General features: G+C 46.5%; 3 protein-coding genes across 11 annotated transcripts in view; 1 reads left to right on the forward strand and 2 right to left on the reverse strand.

Moving 5' to 3' along the window:
- The window catches only part of LOC147262052 (WD repeat-containing protein 37), a 15,561-nt gene extending 3,800 nt beyond the window's left edge, over window positions 1-11,761 (reverse strand). Inside the window, exons 1-16 of one of the 8 annotated variants that reach the window (XM_086204436.1) lie at window positions 11,613-11,761; window positions 10,644-10,811; window positions 9,546-9,581; window positions 7,964-8,060; window positions 7,326-7,421; window positions 7,128-7,192; window positions 6,680-6,729; window positions 4,510-4,579; window positions 3,034-3,169; window positions 2,454-2,525; window positions 2,318-2,362; window positions 2,010-2,086; window positions 1,681-1,921; window positions 1,352-1,493; window positions 673-807; window positions 87-201 (exon numbers count right to left, since the gene is read on the reverse strand). In XM_086204436.1, coding sequence (XP_086060562.1) covers window positions 87-201; window positions 673-807; window positions 1,352-1,493; window positions 1,681-1,921; window positions 2,010-2,086; window positions 2,318-2,362; window positions 2,454-2,525; window positions 3,034-3,169; window positions 4,510-4,579; window positions 6,680-6,729; window positions 7,128-7,192; window positions 7,326-7,421; window positions 7,964-8,060; window positions 9,546-9,581; window positions 10,644-10,781 — 1,515 coding nt within the window. In that variant the 5' untranslated portion in view covers window positions 10,782-10,811; window positions 11,613-11,761. Of the gene's footprint in view, window positions 1-86; window positions 202-672; window positions 808-1,351; window positions 1,494-1,680; window positions 1,922-2,009; window positions 2,087-2,317; window positions 2,363-2,453; window positions 2,526-3,033; window positions 3,170-4,509; window positions 4,580-6,679; window positions 6,730-6,774; window positions 6,862-7,127; window positions 7,193-7,325; window positions 7,422-7,963; window positions 8,061-9,545; window positions 9,582-10,643; window positions 10,812-11,612 lie in introns of all 8 variants that reach the window. The other 7 variants (XM_086204438.1, XM_086204439.1, XM_086204437.1 and 4 more) reach the window with 7 other exon arrangements.
- A 478-nt stretch (window positions 11,762-12,239) lies between these two features.
- gtpbp4 (GTP binding protein 4) lies at window positions 12,240-19,164 on the reverse strand. Its single transcript, XM_086204445.1, has 16 exons — window positions 19,016-19,164; window positions 17,523-17,693; window positions 17,336-17,439; window positions 16,640-16,776; window positions 16,008-16,108; window positions 15,398-15,682; window positions 15,244-15,309; window positions 15,017-15,106; window positions 14,826-14,936; window positions 14,668-14,745; window positions 14,533-14,584; window positions 14,347-14,447; window positions 13,841-14,038; window positions 13,546-13,611; window positions 13,175-13,318; window positions 12,240-12,971 (listed from the first exon to the last, which is right to left on the reverse strand). Exons 1-16 carry the CDS (start codon window positions 19,061-19,063, stop codon window positions 12,819-12,821), a joined length of 1,905 nt encoding a protein of 634 aa, XP_086060571.1. The 5' UTR covers window positions 19,064-19,164; the 3' UTR covers window positions 12,240-12,818.
- A 2,291-nt stretch (window positions 19,165-21,455) lies between these two features.
- larp4b (La ribonucleoprotein 4B) overlaps window positions 21,456-25,304 on the forward strand; it is a 33,135-nt gene continuing 29,286 nt past the window's right edge. For both annotated transcript variants that reach the window (XM_086204446.1, XM_086204447.1), the window contains exon 1: window positions 21,456-22,018. The gene's annotated coding sequence lies outside the window, so the exon portion shown is untranslated. The remainder of the gene's footprint in view (window positions 22,019-25,304) is intronic.

Consider the following 25,304-nt stretch of genomic DNA (forward strand, 5'->3'; position numbering starts at 1 on the left):
ACAGTGACGCATCTGGCGCTTGTACACAATCGCTGGTGACTGTAGTAAAAGCAGCATGGAGGACAGTGACAGTGTTGTGGACTGACCTGTCGGTTGCTCCGTGGGAGTCGAGCCAGTCGCACACCCGACATGTCGAACAGCCGGACCTGCCGATTGTCGTAAGGAAGGGCGATGATTTTCTGATTCACCGAGACGCTGATCCTGGAGAGACCGACAGCACAGTCAGAGGAAGGTTGCGTTTGATGCAGTGAATTCTTTAAAGAATGACATGCATAACGTGAATAATGAAGAAGCCTGAATGCAATGGTTAGCAGTGCTAAGCTCACGTTAGCCTATGAAGGAACTACACCAGGGTCACATGACTTCCAGGTCACCACCACTAAGCTTCAACCTTCTTGTGTTTCCCCCCTGATGACCTTTAATGACCTCCACAACCTCCGCCACTTGTTGACAACCGCCATTTTATAAGACAAAAACTCACTGAAATTCCCCAGCGTCATATTCGTTGTTATATTCTACACAGTAGAACAAAACGTTGGACTCTCTCCAGCTGCTGTGAGTTTGAAGATCTCGTGGGTTCAAGAATCAAATTAGATTTTCAGATAAAAGGAAAATGATGCACCACTAAATGTAACGGTGATGAGTGAGTCTTGTATCTGCGGGATGACACACCTGTTGACAGCGGAGTCTGTGCGGATGGTTGCTATGGGCGACCTCATGTTCTTCAGATCCCACACTTTGACCGTTCGATCGTCACTCCCTGACACCACGTTGTCTCCCACCGTGAAGACAGCAGATGTCACCGTGCTGCAGACGACAAGGAAACAAGTCAGTGAGGACGGGAGGTGACGCAGGTTTACTTCTTTATTTCTACCATTGCCATGATTCACCGTCTGATTCACCCTGACGGTGATTCGACTCATTTTTTCATTTCCGTACAGGCTCATGGCATCGTCACTGAAGCGGAGCACATCTTGTTGCTCTCCCTCCTGGAGCTTCCTGTATTTACTTACATCCACGTCAATAATTCTTCACTTCAGAACTGCAGTTTGAAACTGAACCAGTCTCTCCTATTTCAGTACCAATCTCTATCAGTACCAACGCAGCCGAAAACACAGCAAACTGGCCGTGCTGGAGTAAACAGGAAGTCAGCAGTGTTCCTGTGCGTCTGTTTAAGGGGTTTGAAAATGCAGGAGTGTGGGTGTGATGGGTAAACCATCCTGAAGTTGTCTAGGGGAAAGTTTCAAAGTGTCTACTTGGAATTCAGGAACTCATTTCTAAAATGTATTTTATTAATGTACAAGCTGTTGGTGTGTGTGTGTGTGTGTGTGTGTGTGTGTCTCAAACTGACTCGGTGTGTCCCTGGAACACATTGACAGAGTGGATGGACGGGTCTCTGAAGTCCCACAGCCTGAATGTGGTGTCTCTGGATGAGGTCACCACCAGACGCTGGGTGGGGTGGGTACAGCAGTGTGTCAACTCCTGATCATGGCCTGGACACACACACACGCACACACACACGCACACACACACACACGCACAAACAATCAAAAACACACACAAAAATTAACAAGGGAGCCAACAGATCTTCAGCTCCCCCTGGTGGCTGATTGCTGTCTTAATGGTTATTTAATGACTGACAGCAGGATGATTCAAAGCGTCAACAAATGTGTTTCCTACCTGTGAGTGAGTGGACCAGTTCAGAAGTCTCCACGTCATACAGGTTGGCGGCTCGGTCCCAGGACGCTGTCACCACCTGTTTGCCCCCCACCAGCCAATCAGCAGCGATTACAACACCCTGATGGCTGCGCAGAGTTGTGGTCGCCATGCGGACCGACGGGCAGTCGTTTGGACCCTCTGCTTCACCATCTGCTTCGTCTTTGTCCGAGAAGTCCACGTCGTCATCGCAGGGCTGCTGCTGCTGACGGGAAAAGAAGTGAAAGAGGAATTTTGTCAGTGAAATCAGGAATGATGTCAGAAGTAAACGGACAGCAGGTTGTGATGCTTACGCTGATGTCAGCCACCGGCTGGGGAGTCGGCAGCTGCACCATGTACCTCCAGATGTGAGCCGTCTGGTCTCCAGAGGCTGAGGAGAGTTTGCAAAAGGAAATGGTATTGCTAGATGTAAGAGAAGTGAATTTTTAGCCGAGACACTTCCCATTTAGGCGCAAAAACCATTCACCTTGCCGTATTAGTCAAAGGTTAGCAGCCTACATCAGCGGAAATGAAGTTGTTTACTTTTATATTTTCTCATTTTGAAGAAACATATTTTGCTGCTCTTCAAGTCCTGTGCAGTACACGTTGTTCAATTTGTTACCTGTTAGCGCCATCTGCTCAGTGGGGTGAAACTTGATGGAGTTGACTGTGGAGAAACACACACGTATGATGTCAGTCCGAGTCTTCTTGTCCGACTCAGTTTGGCCGTGTGATGAGTTTGCTGTTTTTTACGTTACCAGATCCTTGATGGCCCAAATATTTGAGGAGGCATTTCCCCGTCTCAATGCTCCACAGCATGGCGGTGTGGTCTGTTGGAAGACGATGTGGAAAAACAAAACATTTAATGACAAGTATTTATGCAGCCATAGTTCCACCCAGTAAAACTACTGTTTGAAACAGAATTCAAGAAATCAATAGTTGAGTGAGGAGGTGAGAAGCGCATTCATGAATAAAACAAAGAACCGATGAACCGTTTTCCAAACAAAATCTCCAGAGACAAATGAAAAAGACCATAAAATCAGAGGCCGACACCATTATCGTGTGGTCTAAGGTGAGTAGAGAAGACTGAGACATCAGACGCCAGATTCCACCGGTCTGTCCTCAACACTCAGCTGAAGGAGGATAGTCTAAACGCTGCTCGAGTGCCGCAGTGTGTTTCAGGAGTCTTCCAGGCACGAATCTCTGCTCCGCAGAAAAATCCCAAACACTGAACGTTGACTGATGACCGCCTCAAGCTGAACGGAGCAGCTCACGTCAGGGCCGGGAAGCAAACACAGAAACGTGAAAACAACTGAAATGAAAAGGTAAAAGGTTTACCTGCAGACGCCGTGCCCAGCACCACCGGCTGGGTCTTGGTCACACTCAGGTCCCAGATGCCGTCTCTGTGGCCCACATACTCCCTGACCAGCTGGCACACGGCTCTGGACGTGGTGGCTTTGAAACTGGACACAATCTGCCAGCAGCACAGCACTCACGTTAACAGGAGTAACCACACGAGGCTGTCAGCAGCAGGTTCAAACAGGGCTCCTCCACATTTGACCTCTCAAAGTGGCCGTTTCCTACAGTTTCTTGTTGTGATTCAGTGATTCATGTGACACGCTTCAAGATTTGTGATTACATCTGTGCTCGTCAGGGGTCAAACCCAACGCTCTTTCCTAACCATCAGGTCCTTGACTCTAATCAGTGATTTTAACAGCACAGCAGCAGTTTTCCAGGCAAACAGGAATTCCTTTATATTGATGTGTGAATCACCTCACGTCCAGTCCGATAAAATGTGAAGGTTTAACCCTCTGAACCCCAAAACTCACTGGCAGATCTGACACATTAAAAAAAAAAAAGCTATAAGAAAAAAACAAAAGAGCATAATTAGGTTTGAAGCTTTCTGACACTCCCTGAATGAACAATTTATGTTTTTACACATGATATTTAGAACACAATCACCATTTTCTACATCGCACGTCATGATTCTCACAGCAACTCGGAATCCAAAACGAACCGCTGTCGAGAACGCTGAGAAGAACTCATTCATCTGACAAAAATTCAGTGAAAACTCAGCTACCGGAAATGTAAGAACAATCAGGGACTTCAATGGCCTGTTTTCCTCCTGGCTGTTTTGGGTGACATTTTCACTGTGTAAAAGAGCTAAAAAAGCACTTCTGAGTTCTCTGTGCTTAAAGCTATGACTGTGCTGTTTCCATTGAGCTGGAGTGAAAAAAATGTGCTTGGAGGCATCAAAAAAATTCAAAGGGCTTAAAAAATGCCCCCAAAACTGATTGAGGTTCAGAGGGTTATGATCTAATTTCCATTTTTCATACCTGTGCAGGAACCCTGGTCAGAGGAGGGGGGGTGGGGGTGGGGGTGGGGGGTTCAGCAGAACTAAGGAGCTGCTCAGGAGGGTCTTTGTATTAAGCCTGGGCTAAGAAGCTCTGCCTGACAACAGCGTTATTCAGCAGTCCTGTGTTCCACAGGTTCCCTAAAAATATTTCCGGATATTTGTTTTAACTTCGTCTGAGCTCCTGAAAGCTGAGGCCATGAAGACCCCGTTGATCTGATGCTCAGAGCAGTTTGAAACAAACACCATCAACAATCAGGCAACCCAGATCTGACTGCAACAAAAATGCAGACACATCAAGCGTCAGTGCCGTACACCGCATTCATCATACCAGGGTTACTGAACAAGCAAAACCGCAACAACAAAATAAACAGGGAGGAGAGGAGCAAAAGTACTGAGTTACACGATGAGAAGAAAAAACCAGCAATTATTGTCAGTCAAGGTTTGGTGGAGATGTTTACATTAAAGATGGGGATGATACAAACTGGGCTCTCGGTTCGTTTTGGACACAGACCGCTAAATAGATTCCAACTGAAAGGAAGGAGGAGAGAATAAAGACTTGAGAGTTGAACTAAGAATAAACCGCAGGCAGCATGTAGAACAAAGCATCTCATTCAAATTCTAACCTAAAAAAAAAAAAAAAAAATTGCGTACCACATTATATCATAGCAATACTTCACCCACAAAGTCTCTTTTACCTGTCAAGTACTCACTCATCGGTGTCTTCAGCTCCCTCCTGCAGGACTACCCCAGAATGCAGGAAGAGCCAGCCACGTATATTCAACTGGACGCTAAAAAAACTACAACACTTCTGTAGTAAACTTAATTTTAATCTCAAATCAAAATGTTTGTGGACTACTGAGCATACGGCGGGATGAAGTAGACGTGAGTTATACTGCAGTAAGACCTTGACAGTTTGTAAATGGATGACTTTTGCTGTTGTTAGCCGCTAGTCTCCATTAGCTTTAAGCTAAGTATACGTGGCTGGTTCTTTTTGCAATCTGGCTTCAAAAAGAACTAATTCAAGAGGGAAAATAAATATTTGTGAGCTCAAGACTCCTATTAGGGAGTACTTGAAAGGCAAAATACACCTTTTGGGTGAATTATCACTTTAAATTAACATATGAACAAAAAAATGGAGCAGATATGATGAAGCACACCGTTACTGAGCATCGTGAGACCCCATGGTTGCTGGTTGTTAGCGAGGAGCAGAACTGATCCCCCCGTGTTATTTCTACATGATGTCACATGATTTTACCAAATTAATCATTGCCATTAAAAGTGACAGTTTGGAAATGAGAGTGAGGAGTGAGTGAAGCTGTGCTGAGAAGAACCAGAACTTGTTCAAATGTAACACTGATGCAACATGTTACATTTGACAGAGAAGCAACAGGAACTGGGAGGTTTAAGGAAACGCAAAGCAACGCCAAATAAGCTTGAAAGAGACTGAGTCTGACCGTGGAGCTAATGAAGCAGCAGTTAATGCTCTACTGTACGCAGCTTCAGTGTGCAGGCTGCTGTAGCCACATCAGGATTTGGCTTGTTTCATAACCACGGGATAATTCATGGGACAGCAGCTGCTGTTGTGAAATTACTTTGATAAGGTTAAAAGGGTGCAGTTTGTGTGGGCTTTGATCAAGCCAGCACGTTACACTTCACACTCCAAATCAGCTGAGGGGAGCACGTGACCAGGAAGTAGAGGCGTCTTCCCTCATTGTAAGACAGAAGGAAACAGAAAGAATCTTTATTTGAATTTTGGGGTTAGACGTTACAGTCGCTGCATTTCATCCATCGTTCAAGCCACCAGCTCTGGAAACACAGGTGATCCGTGGGAGGCTCATAGCACTGCCAACACATTGACATCAACATCAAGAGTTTGCTATTTGCAGCCATGTTTAGATAATCAGAGTAAATAGCCAGTGATTCATCACGACTACTAACTACAGAGGGAAACGTTCCATTAACATCCCTCTGTGAAATGTAAACCGTTACATCATGCCAGCGGCTCCAGGCAAATGGAACAAGTAATGAAAAGCAGCGAGTGATTCACCATCGCCTTGGGGCACCAAGTAGTTTGGGCAGGGGCTAATTGGTTAGCGTGCTAACTTCCTCTGATACCTCTGTAACAGAACACGGAGACAGCTTTTATTATGTTTTTCTTTGGATAGAAAATGCCATCAGTTCATGCCATTGGATATTTGTTTGTAATACTGTCAGAGTTAGCTTGCTGACTCACCAAAAGATACTCGAATCCAAGTGAACGTTTGTGCCAAACTGCCAAATGTGCTAAACACTGTATACTGCAATCAAGATCATAGGGATTTATAATCCGTGCAAATAAAACAAAAAACAAAAAAAAAACAAGGGAAAAGTCTGATATGGCCAAGTCCTTCTGCACACCAAACACTGTCAGTATGGAGCGCTGTGATGTGCAGTAAAAGCAGCCTCTGAATGCTCTTCCATCTCCACTCTTCATCAGTTAATACACAAAACATTTTAAAGTAACTCCGCGTTACTGGGATGTAACGTTACGTGAACGCTAACAAATAGTTGGATCAAATCCAGAGCGGTGCAACGTAAAAAGCCTGTTAGTGAAGATGTATCTGATGATAGAGAAGCTCAGACGCCTACATTTGAATGACCAAGTCTCTTGGGGAGGGAGTGTCGACCCCCTGGCTGGGCTGTTCATGCATATTGGCACATATTGGGAGAAATCAATAAGTTACCCATGAGTCTCCTCCCCACAACTCCCAGCTGGTTATGCTGAAGTTGCGGGATCCACCTACTCTGGCATGGCAAGAATTTGAACGCGGCTAAGAGCGAGAAAGTGAAAAAGACAGCAGTTCTTTTCTTTAACATTCATTAGTACTGTTGTCTTCCACTGAAGAGCTGGAAAAAAACTTACCACCACGTCTTCTATCCTGCCCTCCTCGATACACATCAGCATTAGCAGTTTCAACAATGATTAAAAACAACTGATATGCTACACACACACACATACACACACACAAACACGTAAGCAAGAATGATTTTTTCTGATGTCAAACGTTCTGGAGAAAACAGTGAAAACGTCATGTACCTTGCTGGTGGAGGCCTTGTAGGTGGTCTTGAGCTTCTGAGACAGCTGGCTTGTGCTATGACTCGCTGCGAACCAATCACAAAGAAATCAGAGCGACCGACGCTGATGATTCACTTCATAAAGAAGACAAATAAATGAATGTTTGGGGGTCAAGTTATTAGCACACACGTGTCACAACATGTACACACACTGGTATACCTTTTGTTTTAAGTGCTCCTTTGGCTAAATCTGTGCCTTCAAAACTCTGTCCTTCTGCAGCCAAACGATCGTTCAGCGTTTCGATTTCCCTGCGCACTGGAAGTCAGACAGAGGAGCGTTACAGCAGCAACATCACCCCCCCCCCCCCAAAGGACACAACGTGTGGCAGGAGCGTCATCATCTCATCAGTCTACACACTTCCAAGAGACATTTATCAAAACAACTGGGCCTGTCTAGAGAACTTCTAGGGTGAGAAGTCTGGAGGCTTTTCATGGTTAAATTCTTTAAGCTTTGAAAGCTGGTCTCAGTTCACTTCAGTTGTTGGGGAGACTCCTGCAGCACCTGCTCCTCCCGTGAGTCCCCAGCAGCGTCTGTTGACTAAGAACCTTCACCTGACCTCCCATCGGCATGAGGGGGGGTAGATAAGGACTGGTTTTTCATTTTTGGATGAACTATATCTCATCAAGCCATTTCTACCACGCTGAAGATGGATCCGGTTGATCGAGATAACACTGTTGTCACCAGGTGGCGCTATGACTGGTCAGCCCCCTAAATCAAAAAGGGCTTGTGATGGGTCGATGTTTCTGGAGAGATCCCAGTAAAACCGACCGATGCGTTCCTGCAGTATCGGGACTTACGTTCCAGGTTTTCTATGTAGAGGTTCTCAAACTCCTTCTCGATCTGACTGAAGAGGTCCAGCAGGTTGCTCCTCAGAGACAGAGGCAGTTTGGAGTCCTGTGGCCAGAGAACATTGGACTTCAACACGAGTGCAGATTCATTCATAAACTCCTATTTCCTCTCCATCCAGATAACTCAAAACTACCTCAGACCCAGCAGATATTCTATACTATAAAAGTTCCAATGGATGTGACAGGTTTTGTTTATTGGCTTTGTTGTTTCCAGAATGCGAAGCACATTCAAAGGACGCGTTTGTTGCTGCTGGCGTCCCAGCTTTGTCCAGTTCTGATGAAGCTGCTCAGTGTATCTGAACGCCCGTCGACCACCGTGCCCTCATCTCTATGCACTTGCTTCTGCTGAATAGCTGCTTGCAGCTACATTTGTTCAGGAAACCAGTGAACTGTGCCGTTAGCATTCACAGGCAACATTAGCAGCCGAAGGCTTGTGTGCACACATCAGGATAAGAGCACAGAAAACTACAACTGAGTGGCTACGAAGAAAGGCCTCAGCGCGTGGGAAGGTTCAGAAAAGCTACACAAAACCTCCCATACTTCCGACAATGAGTGTAAAACAGCTGCGATGGAAGCATTTATCTCAGGAGACGCTCGCGTTCTGTGGAAATGTCCCACTTCTCAGTAAAGAACGTTCACATTCGTGCTGCAGGCCTAATCGAAGCAGGATGTCAGCTCGCTTCCAGCAGCAGGAATGTTTGCTTTTGTATTTTTTGTTCCAGTTAGCATGTTTGAGTTAAAAAAAAGTGTCTAAATTATTGATGACCAAGGAGCCTCAAGATACAAATTATTATTAACAATATTAAACAAGATAATAACATAGTTATTCCACCTATGCACAGGTCACATGGTCATCGCTGGAAAATCTGCTCCAATTCTGCCAAAGCAGCAAATCCCCTCATCAGCCATAGAAATGAGAGGAAGCCCAGGTGCTCGATGCTCCAGCCGAGTTCTGTCAGTTCCAGCGTTACGGAGCTGGTCGGGAGCGCTCATATTACAGTAGCTACACAAAAACTAGCCACAGGACAAAAACCACAATCACCTGAACTACAATTTTTTATGCTCAAAAAGAGTATGTTTCTCATTTTTCTCTTCAGTCTGAAACACAAAGGGCCTCATTCATGAAATGTTCCTATGCAGGAATTAATTCACCAATTTTAATTTAGCCCAGAGTTTAGTCTTACGGGCAGGAAGACAGCCTGATGGATATTGATAATTCCTCGCTCCTGATATCTGCTGTGTACTTCTGAATTGTCAATCACCCAAGCTAGAAAAAAAAAGGCGCAAGATATGTCTTCCTGCCTGTAAAACAAACCTGAGGGCTAAATTCTTACCTTATTCAAGAACAAATTTATACACGAGAACATTTCGCACATGAGGCTCCATTCGCTCTTCCTGGAACACCCAGCATCACACAGTGGTACTAAGAGCAGAGGACACAACCAGACCTACCAGCGCTACCTCTAAAAACTACACAGGAAGTAAAACTACAGGCACAAACACGGCTCAGGACTCGACACCTGAAACTTACCTCCACTCTTGTGAAGGACTCCAGATTATCAGAAGACTGGAACCAAAAAGCAAAAACTCAGTGGCTTTCACCAGTAGACTACAGGCCCAAACAGGGTCACGTGACCTCATCCTGCTGCGGGGACTAAAGCATCTTTTACTTAAAATCTTGGAGATTATAGTTTCAGCTGCCCCTTGACTCAGGGGTTCCAAGTGCTTTTTGAATCAGTTTGCGATTGTTTCAGATTCTTCTGTCCTCCAGAACTACTTCAGGCCCTTATTGTTGATCTGTTGTAACCAGAAATGACCGTGACGATGAAGCAGCTGTGGCGTGATTCAGTTAATAACAACAGAAACCACCGTGTGCCCTCTGAACAGGTGGGTTAGCGCCTAATTGGCTTACCCACAGACAGCTTACAGGTGCTGAGAACCACTGCTGGCTAATGCCTGGTGCACACCAGAGGATTTTCACATCTTAACTGATTTCATAAACGAGGACGACCTCAAACACGACCACAGATTCAAGCTGATTTTGAATCTTTCAACTGTGACAAGGAATCCACCTGATTCCAAACAAGAGGCAGGACCAGAGAATCCAAACTGGAAGCGATCCATCCATTGATGGTCTGAACTGGGGCTGTTACACCCACGAATGCAACTTAGTACCTGTGCTTGGGTTTGTTCTGTTTGCAGGACGATAGACATCTTCTGCTTTCAAAATTGTAACAACTTCCCACAAACATAACTCGTCTCAATTTTAATCTAAAGCTGTAGTTTATACTGACTGTTAAGTGTAAAAGTTTTCTTGGTAAACACGAGGTCTGGGGACCACCAGAGGTCCTTGAGGGGGTCCTGAGAATCCACAGCAAATTGATACATTGTTGATCTTTACTATGATCTTCTTTACAAGAGAATAACACAGTTTTGATATGAATATTTGATATGAAGAATAACGTTTGTGAGACTATGACATTAAAAGCATCAGATTTTTTTGTGGTTTGTTGTGTTATAAGTATGTCATTGCGTTTGCAAGAATAAAAGGTTTGCTGATATTCTGGAAGCTAAATCCTTCAATCCTTTTATCACTAGTTCTATCCAGAGAGGCCGGTCCTGTCATCACCTGTCCCTCCAGCATGTCTCGCTGCAGGCCTGAGCGTTCCTGCTCCGTGCTGTTGGTCCTGCGGATGGACAGACTGTGGGACTTCCTTTTCTGCTTGGCCTGGCGGGCGGCGGCGCTGCTCCCGCTCTCCACCGGCATCCCTCCTTCTAGACCTGACCCAACCGCAGTCTGAGAGCACAGCATCAGAGGACAGAAGGTGATGGAAGGGTCAAGGGTCGGGACAAGCTGGAGTTCAGGGATCCATTAAAATGAGGGAACAAGTTACATGTGTGGACTCAAAATAATTGATGGGGTTTTATATAAATCATAGGACACTTTCGCATAGTTTTAAATGAATATTTACATGTTATAAACACATTCAAAGGGCTGTGTATTATAAACTCCTTGGTGTCATGATCTGTGGGTTATTTTTCCATTATAAAGTGTGTGACGTGTGTCATGTCAGACATTATTCTTGTCTCAGGACAGGAGGGAGTAACTCCTGCTCAGTCCTGGCTCCTGCACTCGGACATGAAGGTGGATCATTAGTCCTTGAGCTGACATCACCGGGTTTCTTCGCTCCGCTCACACGCAAATAAACCCGGTGTTACTGATCTCTTGCTAGCTAACAGGCAGCTCCTCCTTCTGTAGAAGGTAGTAGAGAGTGGAGAGTTGCCCGGCTTAGCTGTAAAACAGCCCGGCTGTGCTGCTGCCCGCTGTCACCGTGTGACCCCTGGGTGTGAAGGCAAGACTGACACATTTCAGGCTCCATTCGATGACGGTGCGTTTAGAGGAAAAACACCTCAGTTGACATCTAAGACTGAATAGCTCCCCCACTGACGGTGAACCCCAACATCAGCAAGTCCAGACAATGTTAGCCTTGTCAGAGCGCGATGCTCAACACAAGCTAAGCGGAGCTAACGCCGTTAGCGTGGTACCGATCATGCTAACAGGCTAACGGTCTGACAACATGCCCGACGTCCTACTTACCGGGGAGCCTACAAGTGCAGCGCTTTGTCCCGGGATGTTGTGGAAAGTGTCGTCCTATCTAACATTGTCTTGAGTGTGAGTGGAAGCTTTGTCCATAATCCGCGTTGACAGTTGACGAGCCCCGTTACGCGAGGAAGAGATAACGAAGCCAATTCCGCCCCCGGGATTTTCATAATAAAAGACAGGTTACTTCATGAGAGAGGAAACTCCGTTCGGTGCTTTTTTAAAATTAGGTTTCTGCCTGACGTTGCACGCAACACGACAAACTTCAACGTTATTTAAAGAATAAACTCAAATCTTCAAATGAATTCAGCGCGTCGAAACACCATACAAACCTACAAATTTTTTATAAACCCTTCGGGATTTGTTTCTCTTCATGTAGATAAGCTTTTAAGGAGATTATTCCATTGCACTTGATTTTTCTTGGCGACTACGGCAGTTGACAAATTAATGTGTAACACAGAAGGATGTTAATCGACTTTACTCAGGACTTATACTTGAAAGAAGAGGAAACATTACAATACGAAGTACATTCCATCATTTAAAACTAAAGGTAAATGGACACATTTGTACCTCTACCTGGACACAAGTTAGACGCTAAATATGGAGCTGGGAGGGAAACGTTGATTGTGGATTTTCAAGATAAAAGCGGAGCACACGGCAAAACTTGCGCTTGACTGAAAGTACTACAAGTGTTATTAGTACTATGTGGAGTCTGAATGAATACCTGGATGATGATAACATAAGGAACCTCTGAGACTGCAGTTGAGTTCAGACTTGTTTTTATTTTTCGGGCTGCCGCCTTGTTAACGAGCAGGTCCCTGGAGGAACGCCGTAAAGCAAGTGACATCATCACCACCTCATCCAAGTCGGCATGACCCGAGTCACGTACAAGCAGCGAGGTTGAACATCTTGGCCGAGGAAAAAGCGTGTGAATCCAATTCAAAATGACTTTTAAAACTGTATCACTGACACTTGACCGTTAATGTGGGTTAACATGGTCAAGATTAACCGCAGTAACAAGACGAACCATTTTTCCAGTCACTGGGTTTCATGTCGTTCAATGTGGGGCTGGAGAACAACTGATGGACACGGGGGGGATCTTTAATGTGTGCACTGCTGTGGAAACCATATAGAATAAAAACTAAGATCGAATCTCAGCCCAGACGCTTCTTGTTTCAGGTCAAAAAGGTCCAGAAAAAAGTTTCATCTTCGATCGGTGGTACCCGACTTCCGCTTCCCCGCCAGGAGGTGTTTGGGTTTGAGGTCAAACACGTGCCTGTCTGCCTCGCCCTTTTTGCCCTGGCGGTTCATGCCTTTCTGGGAGTTCTTCATCATCTTCTTTGTCTTCTTCACCATCTGAGGAACAAACACAGAAGGCGTGACCATCATCTCTCAGCTCCATGTGACATTGTTTTCGCTCACTCTTCATATTTTTTTTTAACCAGACAGTCTTTGAGTGATGTCTGTCAAACATGCGCCGTAACACACTGGTGAATAAAAAGGTTTCCTATTCGTGAGTCTGATGACTGCCGCCGCCGCCGGGCAGCACCATCACACACCTTAGCGTCTCGTAAGCCAGACTGGTCTCGTGGTGGTCGCGAGGCACTCTGGCTGCGTGTCTTGGAGGTGGGAGGAGCTGAAGCTTCACGCTTTCGTTTCCTGGTGACGCTGCGGGACCGCCGGGCCTGTTGTGCATAGTGACTCTGCAAGGAGAGACAGAGAGAGAGAGAGAGAGAGAGAGAGAGCGTGAGAGAGAGAGAGAGAGAGTGAGTGCATGAAGAAATGAACAATTAATACAAGATCCCTTCTAGTTAGCTTGAGTGACATCACTTGAGATCTCATCAGAGGGAACGCTCCTGAACACAAGCGTAGACTTCACCAGCGTCTACGAAGCCTTGTGGCGCTCGGTGGGATGCGGAGATGCACTTACATCGTCTTTGTTGCTCATGTCCAGACCGAGTCCTCCCATCTCCTTCTCCAACGTCTTCCTCTCAATCTTAAACCCAGAACACACACGTTACATACATGTTGCATCCGTGTTTGTCCTGACTCATTCTTTCTTCAGAGGTTTAAGTGTATTTTCTGGGACTCATCGTCCCCTCGCTCAGGCACATGATGTGTGACACAATCTTAATTCGAAAAGATGTTTTGAGATAATTGGTCCGTTTCTCTATCTCCACAGAAACTCGCCGGCGTGTCTGGGATGGACTACGCGCGCCTCCCACCTTGGTGGCGGTCCTGGGCATGCGGGGTCCATGCACGTCTTTCTCCTTCGACTCCACCACCATGAGATGCTTCTTCTCCCGGATCTGTTTAGCCAGGATGCGGATCTCCTGCATCTCTTCGTCCTCGCTCTCGTCGTCGGAGTTGTACTCGCCGGCCCGCTCCTTCAGCTCCTCCTCCTTCTCCAGCTCCTCCAGTTTCTGTGAGGAGGGGTGATTTAAAAGAAAAACTCAGAGTCTGGGCTGCTGTTTTTTTTTAGGTTTGTCCTCACTCGTGTCTCTCAAACTCCTGGAGAGAAGTAGCACCAGGAGCCTGAACTCTAACTCGATACTGATCAGCATTTCCCATTTTCAAATCCCAGAAGACGCTCACTTTGGTGTAACAGACCAGTAACAGCACATTCACTGACTGGTAATCAACTGAAATGAATGAAGTAAACAAGGAAGTATGAACTGATGTTTGCATCCAGGATCTAAAGGATCAGACTCGTTGAGATACTCAGACTCACCTTCATGATGTCAGGATCGATGTAGTCAGCGATGTTGTGGCCCTCCCACACCTCCGGGATCTTGTCATGCTTCTCGTCCTCGTTCATCAGATCCCAGTATTCTTAAGAGTGAACGGACAGAGTCAGCATTTGCAGACGTGAGTGGTTTCACTTGACTGGGATCAAGAAGATGAAGATGATTCTTACTCTGCAGGTCCAGGATGTAGTCGTCTCCGAGCTCCATCTCCAGATCTCTCTCCTGGAAAAAGCAGGATCAAACGTTCTATTGAAGCCAAACACAGAACCAGACATCGTCCCTGCGCCGGTCCACGCTGAACCTACCAGTTTGCGTTTGGGTGCGTCCACCTCCATTGCTCTCTTGCGGATCAAAGCTTTCTCTGGGATGAACGGAGGCCTTTCCTGGAGAGACAAAGATGAAATGAATCTTAATAACCAGCTAAACAACAGCAGGACTCCTTGCTGCGGTTGGCCGTGTTTACCTTCTCGTCTCTCTTGGTGGGCATGGCCAGGTGGAGCCGGTTCAGAATGTCATGGACCTTCTTGCCCTTCATCTTGTTGTCGACGCGATGGGCGAGGAGCCGGTCGCAGGCCTGGGACAAAACTCCATCGGTCAAAACAAAAACGACACAAGATGACCGGCCACGCCCCCTGGGCTCGGGCTGAGTCTCACCTCTGTTTTCACCTGCATGACTCCCTCCTCGGTCAGCGTGCTGGTCTCGATGACCGGGATCCCCTCAGCCAAGAGGTCGGCAAATATTTTCTAACAGCAGAAAGAGAGGAAGAGGAACTTGAGTTTCAGGACGCATCGCAGGTCAACTTTGATTGCACTTCACAAGTCTCACAAACAGACAGTCCAGGTCACCCTGGCAGACGGGGGGCGGGGGCGGCGGCACCCACCTGGTTCTCCTCAGAAAGTTCAATAATCTTTTTCACGTCACACTTGTTGGCCACAACGATGAGGGGCTGCAAGGAAGGAGACGCCGTGCCATTACTAATCCATTAAATGAAATGAAACACACACACGTGGTCAAAGCTAAGCTAACCCACGGACCTTGTTGGCGAACAGCGGTCGGATGTTGTTGAAGAGCTCCAGCTGTTCCTGCAGCGTGTGGCCGCATTGCTCAGACGTGTCCATGACGTAGAGAACCGCCGCCCGCAGGTGAGCCAGAGCTGTGATGGCCTGCATCTCGATGGTGTTCCTGTCCTCCAGAGGGTGGTCCAGGATCCCGGGCGTGTCCACCACCTGCCAGCGCAGGTATCTGTGGTCCATGTGACCCACAAACAGAGACTTGGTGGTGAAGGCGTACGGCTGGACGTCGACATCTGCTCTGGTCACCTGAGACCGAACACATTCACGCCAAATCAACAAACCAATCACCTTCATTTGTGCTGGACATTTAATCTGAAATGGTTAAAACAGACAGTTCTCCTACATTCGTCTACGCTAAATTCACACGATTTCAAAACGAACCATCAGGAAACAGAAGAATCGACGCGCACGATACGGCTGCAGGCTGGCCGGGTCACAGATGAACCAGCGCGTACTCAACCGGAGCTTCCATGCTAATCAGGCGCTGCAGGCGTTCTGAGGGAAGCGCTGGTCTCGCTTCATGCGGCAGCACCCAAAGAGAGCAGGCTCGGGCTGAGAGGCCGATGCTTACCTTGTTGATGAAACTGGACTTGCCCACGTTGGGGTACCCGCACAGAAGCAGGGTCCGGGTGTTGGGGTCGATGGTCGGCAAACGGGACAGATGCTGGCGCACTGTTAGGGCGGGATGTCAGGTAGAGCCGTTAGTTTCACGCTGCAGACGAACAGACGTCAAACACTGGACAGGAGCCATTCTAGTGCTCTGACTACAGCGGGACTCCACTACTTCATTTACGAAGTACTCGCACACCTCCAATTCATCAGGGTTTCTCCACTGCGTGACGTCATGGAGAACCCAGTACACACCTTTCACACGCTTGTTACTTGGAGCTACCGCAACCATTCATGTGCATTCATTAGAAATCCCGCCCTTTAGTGCACAGTTGCTATAGTTACAGGTCAATTACGTGATTTCTTTGGGGCTTCTGATGTTGTTCTGGTATTTAAGAACCAGGGAGGAGTTGATTTACTGATGAAGCAATCAAGTTGATCCACCCCAGAACAAATCCTCAGGGATTCCTGGTCCAGTGTTAGTCAGACAAACACAACAATTCAGCTTTTCCAAACATGGTGTCAACGCCGCGATTGACAGCCGCGCGTTTACATGGTGTCACGCAGGGAAAAACTAGCCATGGCATTCATTACCTTGCTCCAGATACTCCAGACTGGATTTCTGCCGTTTCAAAATGGTGCACATTCGACCGAGAGCTGCCCTCTTCAGCTGTTTGCAGCGGTACAGAGAGTCGCCGTACTTCATCAGACGCACGTAGTCCTTGGCCACGCTGGGAGTCGACAGAAGATGGAAGTTGCCGTCATTGATAAGTGGCGTTTTGTTTCTATCAAGAGCTACTTCACTGTGACATCATGTAACGATGGCCGCTCGCTTCTCGTTCTACTGAGCTGAACCTGAGTAATCACAGTCACGGTCAGCTCGTGTGACACAGAGCCTAAAGCTTAGATCCCAACTTCGCTTTCATCATCAGAGTCACATTTTAACATCACAGTCGTCTGGAGGAACGAACTGCTGCATCTGTTTTGAGTAGAAGCTCTGGTGGGACTGACACGAAGGTCACGTCCAGCGTTTGTCAGATAAACACAAATAATTCAGCTTCTTCTCACAGGGTGTAAACGTCACTGATGTCTGTGCCATCAGACTTGCTTCCTGTGACCAGCAGATGGCGCTGTGACTGAAACGCAGTTTGTCAACAAAGATCCAATCATGTTGAGGCCAGTTACAACGGTTTCCTGGTGTCACGGATGGGTTCTTCCTTGTTCCAGGCTCCGCCCCTCAACCATGTTTGGTAAAAATCAGTCTGACAGTCAAACTTGACAGAAACTTACTTGTCAATCAAGTTCTTTGCGATGTTAATCTGCCCCAAAGCCAGTTTGTAATGATCTTTGTCATACAGCACGTTCATCAGGTCGGCGTAGAAGGGGTGGATGTCCTGAAGCAAACCAACATTCACAGAATGAGCGGGCCGTCTCCATGGAGACCAAAGCTGGGTTATTCCTCTAGAGTTCTACTCACGTCCAGCTTGGGGAAGTCGGTGAGGATCTGGGTGAGCCGGTCGTGGTAGTTCTGCTGCGTGAACTTCACCTTCCGCATGTAGAAGTGTCGGATGCGGTGGATCTGGTAATGCTTGTGTATCACGGTGGGCGTCTTCCTTTGGGTTTTGGACAAGGTGATGTCGATGAAGTCCTGTGGGTGGGGATGGGGGGGGTCAACAGGTCAGGGTTTATTTTCTTTTAGCTTTTCGTCACATTAATGTAAAGCCAAGTGGGTCTGAAGCAACAGATTTTAATCACCCCTTGACTTTGAATTCGGCATGAATTCTACTATTTTACATCGTTACCAAGTAAACTATGAATTACCTAAAAACAAAAAAAGACTTGAATGTAAAAACAAGGATTAAGAGAATGAGCGCAGGACACGAAAGATCCGTCTGGGTTCCATCTATTACTGGACGCCACCGACACTGGGTTTTAGGGGCCAATACCAGTATTAGCCTGAGTTTAACTGAGACTGCAGTGAGCAGGAGGGATGCTGAGCTACAAGCTGCTGCACCCGTGTCACAGCTGGAGGCAGAGGCAGACACATTTTCTACAGCAGTTACAGGATAGGTTCTGGATGACCTTGATTATCTATTAAACGAGAGAAATTGTAATTTAACCAGAAATATCTCTTCAAACAAGACACTAATAACTATAAAACTATGAAAGTGGCGTGGCAACGTTATTTGACACTGCTGACGAATCAGCTTGAGTGACAGGATCAAGAATAAAAGCAGGAGCTGTCAGCTTGAAGCGTCTTGAACGATAACGTTCTGTTTTCCTAAATTTCCATCCATCAAAGCTCAAGCGCACCAGACCTCATCGGCAAACCTGCCACTTTAAGCTCCCCTCGCTTGCTCTTGACAGCAAATACATTTTGACAAAGCGACGAGTCGCCTCCGAACATGACTGGAGCCTCGGTGCCAGCTCGGCGTGTAGTTACCGCACATATCCTCCATCTCTCTGCCTGCTCCTCTGAACTTGCAGCGTGAAATGGTGTTTAAACGGAAGGCGACGTGAGATCGTTAATGTTCGATCAGACACTTGAATGACAACAAACTGGTTGAATTGTTTTTCTGTATACGACATCAAACCATGTCAACAACAGGAAAATATAAACCCGAACACACGATCAAAACATCTTCTGCTGTCTGATGACCATGAGGGGATTTCTTAAACTTGCAGAGAAAGAGAAGGGAGTTTGGTACCGGACACGTCAAGCGCTAAGAGAAGACCCGTGTTAACGACGTGACGACCCCACGGACCAGAGCCAGTCTGAGGACTCGGACGCGGTTTCCCGTGTTTGATAACCAGGTAAGAAGCTCTGCTCCTGGGTTCCCAGCAGGCCAGCACGTGTTTCCTTCCCATCAGGTTCTTTAATCACGTGTTCTCTCTCTCTCGTCGCTAACGAACCGACTGGAGGAGCAACCGCTGCTTCACGCGGTACAAAACACGCCAGATCAAACTCACCTTGGCGGTGGGAACCACCATAATCTTCTTGAAATTGTAAAGTGCCATTTTGTCGGGACACGTTGTTGTCCGCTGACGGCACGGGGAAGGAAAGCTGCTGGTTCCGGCACAACCGGAAGAGAGGCTGAACACCAGGTAAAGTGGGTTTTTCCCCCCAGACACCGCCCCCTGGCGTCCAAACACGGACATAAAACATCCTATTTCAACTGCTTTTGTTGTAAAACGGGAACAAATCCGAATCTTTAACCTTGTTCATTCCATCTTTAACTCCAAATCGATTCAATGTTTTATTCCTCTGGCACTGTGATGATGTAAATTGTACTGTATATTGTGTTTTACAGAACTGATTCCAAAAGTTGTTCAACCCATCAACCAGACAGTTTCATTTATGTCGCACATTTCATTCATCAATTTCAATCACTTTCAAAAATATTGGAAAAAAAAGAAAGATGAGGAGAAAACACATCAGACTGCCTTAAGATTGAGTCCAGTCAATTTAATTCATAAAGGACCAAATCGCAGCAGAGGTTAACCATTGATTGAGTTTATGGACCCAATGATTCCCCTGGAGGACGGACTTCAGCAGCCGTGCCAGCAGAGACATCTCTGCATTTAAACAGGCAGCAGCGCTGCACAGGCTGTTGTCTGGACAATTAGATTAAAAGAACTGGCTGAAATCCTCTTATTGTCTCCAGAGCCAGACAGGACGACGGAGACCCTCCTTCAGTTAGCTTAACACAAAGAATGGTAGTGGATGGGAAGTGCTAGCATGGCCTCATCCCTGTCAATCAAAGCTTGGGAATAATTTAGATCCCATGGCTGTGAATTAATTAAACTGAGGGGACAAGTTAAATCTTGTAGTCATAAAACATCTTCTTTTCTCACTCTCTCTCTCTGTCTGAGGCCAGAAATGTTCTCCCTCTCTGTTTAGCAGCCGCAGACAAACAGTAGAACACAACAACAATGACAAAATAAATAATGAAAAGCACCCATTGGTTCTGATCGAGCCCTATCATGAAACTATCTGATTCTGGGCTGTTTAAAACGCCTCCGTGACGTTGAATGGGAGTAATAAAGTGTTAAAACTACAGTATAGAAGCTGGAGTAACACGATAACAACACAAGCTCAACTGGTGAGCCCCCGCCCTCCCCCACACCCCTGCCCATTTGTTGTGATCCGCGGCGATGAGGGATAAGCCAATCAGCGAGGCCGGCGTCTTGAAGGCCACACCCACCTCCTCTGATCACGAGTGAGTCCGCGTGCGCCCACTGTGAGCCTCGACCAATCAGGACGGCCCGCTGTGAGCGCGAGGGAGCAGAAGGAGGAGGAGGGGCGGGAGATGGAGTGACAGCTGCGGGTTCAGCGCTGCACCAGAGAGGCGAGGAAAACGAAGACGTCCCACTCCTCTGACGGGAGACGGACTCACCTGCCGGGCATCTGGAATTGAAGTTAGCGGTTTGCTCGAAATGGTACTTTCCTCAGGTCTGACGCAGACAGATAACATCATTTGATCGCATTCCTGTCATTTTCATCTAAAAAGACGCAGCGGTAGACAGTAATTAAGTACATTTATCTCTCAATCAAGTATCATTTTCCAGTACCTGTAACTGACTACTTTGTGGTGGGTTGTACTTCACTACATGGTGCCTAGAATCCTTGTTCATGGCCTGAAATCACCTTTTAACATTTTTTTGTTTAAAAAAACAAGTGTGTCAAATATCATATCAACATGAGTCAAATATCAAAAATGGAATTTGAATATAAAAATGTTATACTCTTGGGCATGAAAAGCTAATACGCAACATTAATATTATCTTAGTTTAAATTATATTTTCACTTTTTGTACTTCAAAAAACGTACAGGTTCTTAACTCTAACGTTCTTACATACAAATGTGTTCATACACATTTTAGGATTTTTTTTTTTAGTCCTCCACAGAGCACTGCATGGATGAGGTGTGTTTGTAGTCCAACAGGAAGTGATCATGGGAGAAATATAACTCAATTCCTGCAGTTAAGCAAAAATTCTGTTGCAAAAAAAACAAAGAGGATTCACTTACACAGACAGTGTACACTTCTACTTTTCTTATAGATCTAAAACATTACTCACGTATATATGATTTACTGTTGAATTAATTGTATGTTTAATTTGATGCCATTCTGAGGTAGCATGGGTAGCTCCAGCCACCCTCAATGGTTACCAGATATTCTGGGGTCCAATTTAAATTTGTCATGACATCACAACTAAAATGAAATGCATCCTCTATCAGTATGTTTTAATATCAATTGTCCGTTTTAGTTTCTGCAACAGGGCTCAGATTTAGATCCCCTGAGGGAGGGATTCGGGGGACGGGATGCCGGAGGGGGTCGGCCCATGACTGGCCGTTTTGAGCGACTCATCACATTAACATAGACGATCTTTGCACTGCACTCGAAAGGGAAAGGAAACGGAGACTTCTCCATTCCAAAATCCTCTCTCTCATCTTTAGCAGTAATAAGTGTGTGATCGATCGGAAGCTTTGAGACGTTCATTCCCCGGTTTCAGGCTTCGTGGACGGTTGTTTACTCCCCCCTCCCGTAGAGCCGGCTGCTGACCGCGAGGGATTTGCTTTGCGTGAATTTACACGCGCCAGATTTATCGAGCCCGACTGCACAAAGTTGATAGGCAAGCTAGCTAGCTAGCCACCTAGCTAACTCTTAGCTAGCTTACTTGCTAACTAGCTTGCAGTGCTGGTGTGGGAGAGCGCAGTTTTTGCAAATATTTTTTGGGGCGTCGACTTGTCGTTGAACTACGACGGATCTTGGATACCTCCCCTCCCCGAATCTGACAGTATCTGCGGCGACGCCACGTGTGGTAAACCGGCTGTTTAAAGCTACCGTGCTCGATATAGCCTGCTAGCTAATACCCTGCGTATTTAGCCTGGAAGCCAGTTCAAGGCCCAGCTCCACCATCAGCTGCCACCACCACCAGAGTGTTTGCCTTGCCGTTGCAGTGAGTTGACAGGTGAGTACGAAACTGTTTTTAATCTTATCGTATGCGGGATTGGACTCTCAATGAACACACACGCGGGTCGGGACCGTCGCAGCCCCACTGAGTGAAGGCAGGTGAAGTTAGCTTTCTTGCTAACTAAATATTAGCTTAATTCAAAATGACGGGGGGGTTGGGGAATCCGCGAAATCACGCCGGAGGTCGCCATCTTTCATTGGATGCTGCTGTGAGCCTGCTAACGCGACACGGCTGCTACTTTCTGGTCAAGTTTCAGATCGGCTTGTGTTATTTGTTTACTACTGACGGCACCTTCGTGTTCTACCGGTTTATGACTCGAGTCCAGCTGCACTTCACTCCCATGATGTGTCATCTGGCTGGGTGACGAAGGAGTGTCGCCGTGCATGGCCCTTGGCATGGGCATGGCATGTGTGCTGCAGTTCTTCTCGGCTGTGTCAGCTGCTAAATACGCCTGCATTGCGTCTTAACTTGCCGTGTCTGATCAGTAAAGTTGATCCAAACAATCGCGTGTCAAGTGTGCGGAAGCTCAAATTATCTGGACGACACTTCCACAGACGCTGGGTGACCATCGTCCACCCGCGGTAACCCGCCGAGTATAAATATACCTGTTGGCCCACGGTTGTGTTTTTTCACCGGTGTAATGGAGCTGTCGGGTTATTTTGGAGCAACAGAGCGGGGTTTGGGTTAATAAATCAGCTCTTGAGGCGATTCTGGGAGGGACCCAGCAGTCTGTGTGTTTTGGTGCAGGTTCTGTTAAAACTGACTCACTGAGAAATGCCATGAATTGACTCTGTCCATTGTGTTAGGTAATCTCATCGCAAACGTAGTCAGGACACCTACGAGCACATCAGCCCTGCAACAACACACCTAACTTCTTATTTTTCAAAGCTTGCGAAAGCTGAAGTACTCTGGAATGAGAGGGGGCTGCTGCTCTGGTCTGAGCTGCTTGTGTTCAGAATGTCCATGTTTCAAGACGTATCAAAGTTTTACTTTGCCAACGAAGTTTATTTTGTCTTTTACCTATGAAGATGTTTTTTCCCCCTCCTGCATCACGACTGTGACTCCAGAATGCAGGAAGAGCCAGCCACGAATACTTAGCCTGAAGCCCCAGAGGTTGAGGTTCACGAACTCTGGGGTGAATCGTCTGTTACGACTCCTCTTCTTAATCCAGCTGCACGCCAATTTAAGGCAAACAAACTAGTTCTTGGTGGAATGATGCCACAGGTGTCACCGGTTAGTCATCTGGTTTAATATCCAAAGCGTTGGCTGATTATTGAGCACACGGCTGGACAGAGAAGATGTGGATCATGGCGGTCGATGACCACGAGAGTTCGTTAACAGGTGTTTCTGGACAAAGCCTGACCGAGGAGTGGGTCAGACGAGTTGTCGTGTCGTTGTATACGTCTTCTGCTATACGTCAGTATTATAAACCTTCTTTATACAGCACATAAAATGCAGTAAAACAACACTCATGGTGATTTAAAAAAAAAGGCGTAACAGTTTGTCCAGCAGAGGGCGCTACTGTGCTTCCATCCTGTTAATTTTACTGCTTTATTTTGTTCTTTATTTTAGTAGTTACATATGACAATAATACTTTTTAAAAAAAAATAAAGTAAACGATTTGTTTAGAGATTCATCTTCGACCTTTACATGGTCATAGTGGCGCACAGCGAACTTCGAGAGGGTCCATTTCAGTCCTGCACAGAAGTTCACTAGCAGTGCCTCATGTCAGTGATTTTATTTCTGCTCTAAAATCAGTTTTAGTTAATAAGTCCCGTCTGGGTTGGAGCCTAAGTTCCTGAGGTGCCACTGAGACGGCCTCCATCACCAGTTAATGTACCTTATTCATTGTGCAACTAAACCTGACGTCCAGCTGCCTGTCGGGTACGTTGAGATCGATCATGTGACTGTCGGCGTAGGTGAGCGTTTATATTTCTGCGATGGTTTGAAACAGGAGCTGGTGGTGGAGCGTCTCCGTCACTGTGTTGAGTTTCTTCACACACTTCTAACAATAGCGGTTGAAAAGAAGAAAGTAGTTCTGGGAGTTTGAACTAATAAATGCTGACCATCACTTCCATTTACTGAGTTATAAAGCAGAGCTTTAAACGCGTCACAGGAACTGTGACGGCACGAAGGTGGCGGCAGCTATAAATCAATGATTGGTTTCGTCTGCGACCTACAAAACATTAGAAAACTGCTCGTCGTCCTCATCAGTCGAACTGTTTCTCAAACGGGGGTTTTGTCTGACTGGTGGAGTTTACTCTTCCTCGGCCGTGTTTATCTAATGTGATTTACTGTGGCTGGAGAAACAACAAAGAGTTAAATGTTCATCTGAGCTGACAAATGGGTCGTAAATCAAACGCTGAAAGTTTATCACAACAGTTGTTTTGATAGTTGACAAAAATTGATGGTTGCTTTTAGTCCCTCTCACCACAGTGGCATCACACACACACACACACACCATGTATGGGAATCAGTATGTGGCTCAAAGGTCACCAGCTTTACAGCCATGCCATTCTTTTTCTGCTTTGTATGCAAACACAACGAGGGCCCGTGTCAGGGACAGGCCCCCGATTGTTGGGCAGGATTATCGCTGCTTTACAAAGGCTCCAACAGGACAGGAACCAAGGTGTTTCTGGTGATGTTTTGACTCCACCAGGTCCTCCTCCTGTTTTCCTAGCAACGTGTAACACCGAGGTCAGACGCAGCGGACGTGATGAAGCAATCAGACAGTTGATAACACAACAGCTGCGTTGTAGAGGAAGGAGAGTTTCGTACACCTTGAAAGTCCCATGTGATGATCCTTGATATGTCACCTACACAGTCACTCCTGTCAGCCTGAAGCCTGGCAGATTTGAAATGAAGCAGCTGACATCGTTGAAGTCTTGTGTTCCCAGTTAGAAGGCGAACGTAGTTGTGGGTGTGAGGCTTTGAACTTCTGGTCCAGTGCTGCGTGATATGACAGGAATCTTGCATCCGTTTAATGATGCATGTCACGTTTTCTCCCAGTTCAGTGACAAACGGATTGAACATGGCAGCTTGTGGGTTTCCTCCTCTGCTGAGGAGCGTCAGGTCCTCCTCCTCCTCCGTGTGAATCGGGACTGTGTTGTTCCAGATGTGAGCTGCAGCCTCCTTCTGTCTTGGTTCTTTATCCAACAGTCTTCTAAGTCCGATCAGTACAGATCAGTCTGTGAACGTGATTCTTTCTGTGGTGGTCAGATAAGTCGGAGGTGTTTGAGTTCGCTGTTTGCAGAGAAGTATCTGATCTTCTGGATGAGGACAG

The sequence above is a fragment of the Aulostomus chinensis genome, chromosome 5, assembly GCF_037954235.1.
Source record: "Aulostomus chinensis isolate RoL2024-O1b breed Wild chromosome 5, RoL_Achi_v1.0, whole genome shotgun sequence".
Lineage (NCBI taxonomy): Eukaryota > Metazoa > Chordata > Actinopteri > Syngnathiformes > Aulostomidae > Aulostomus > Aulostomus chinensis.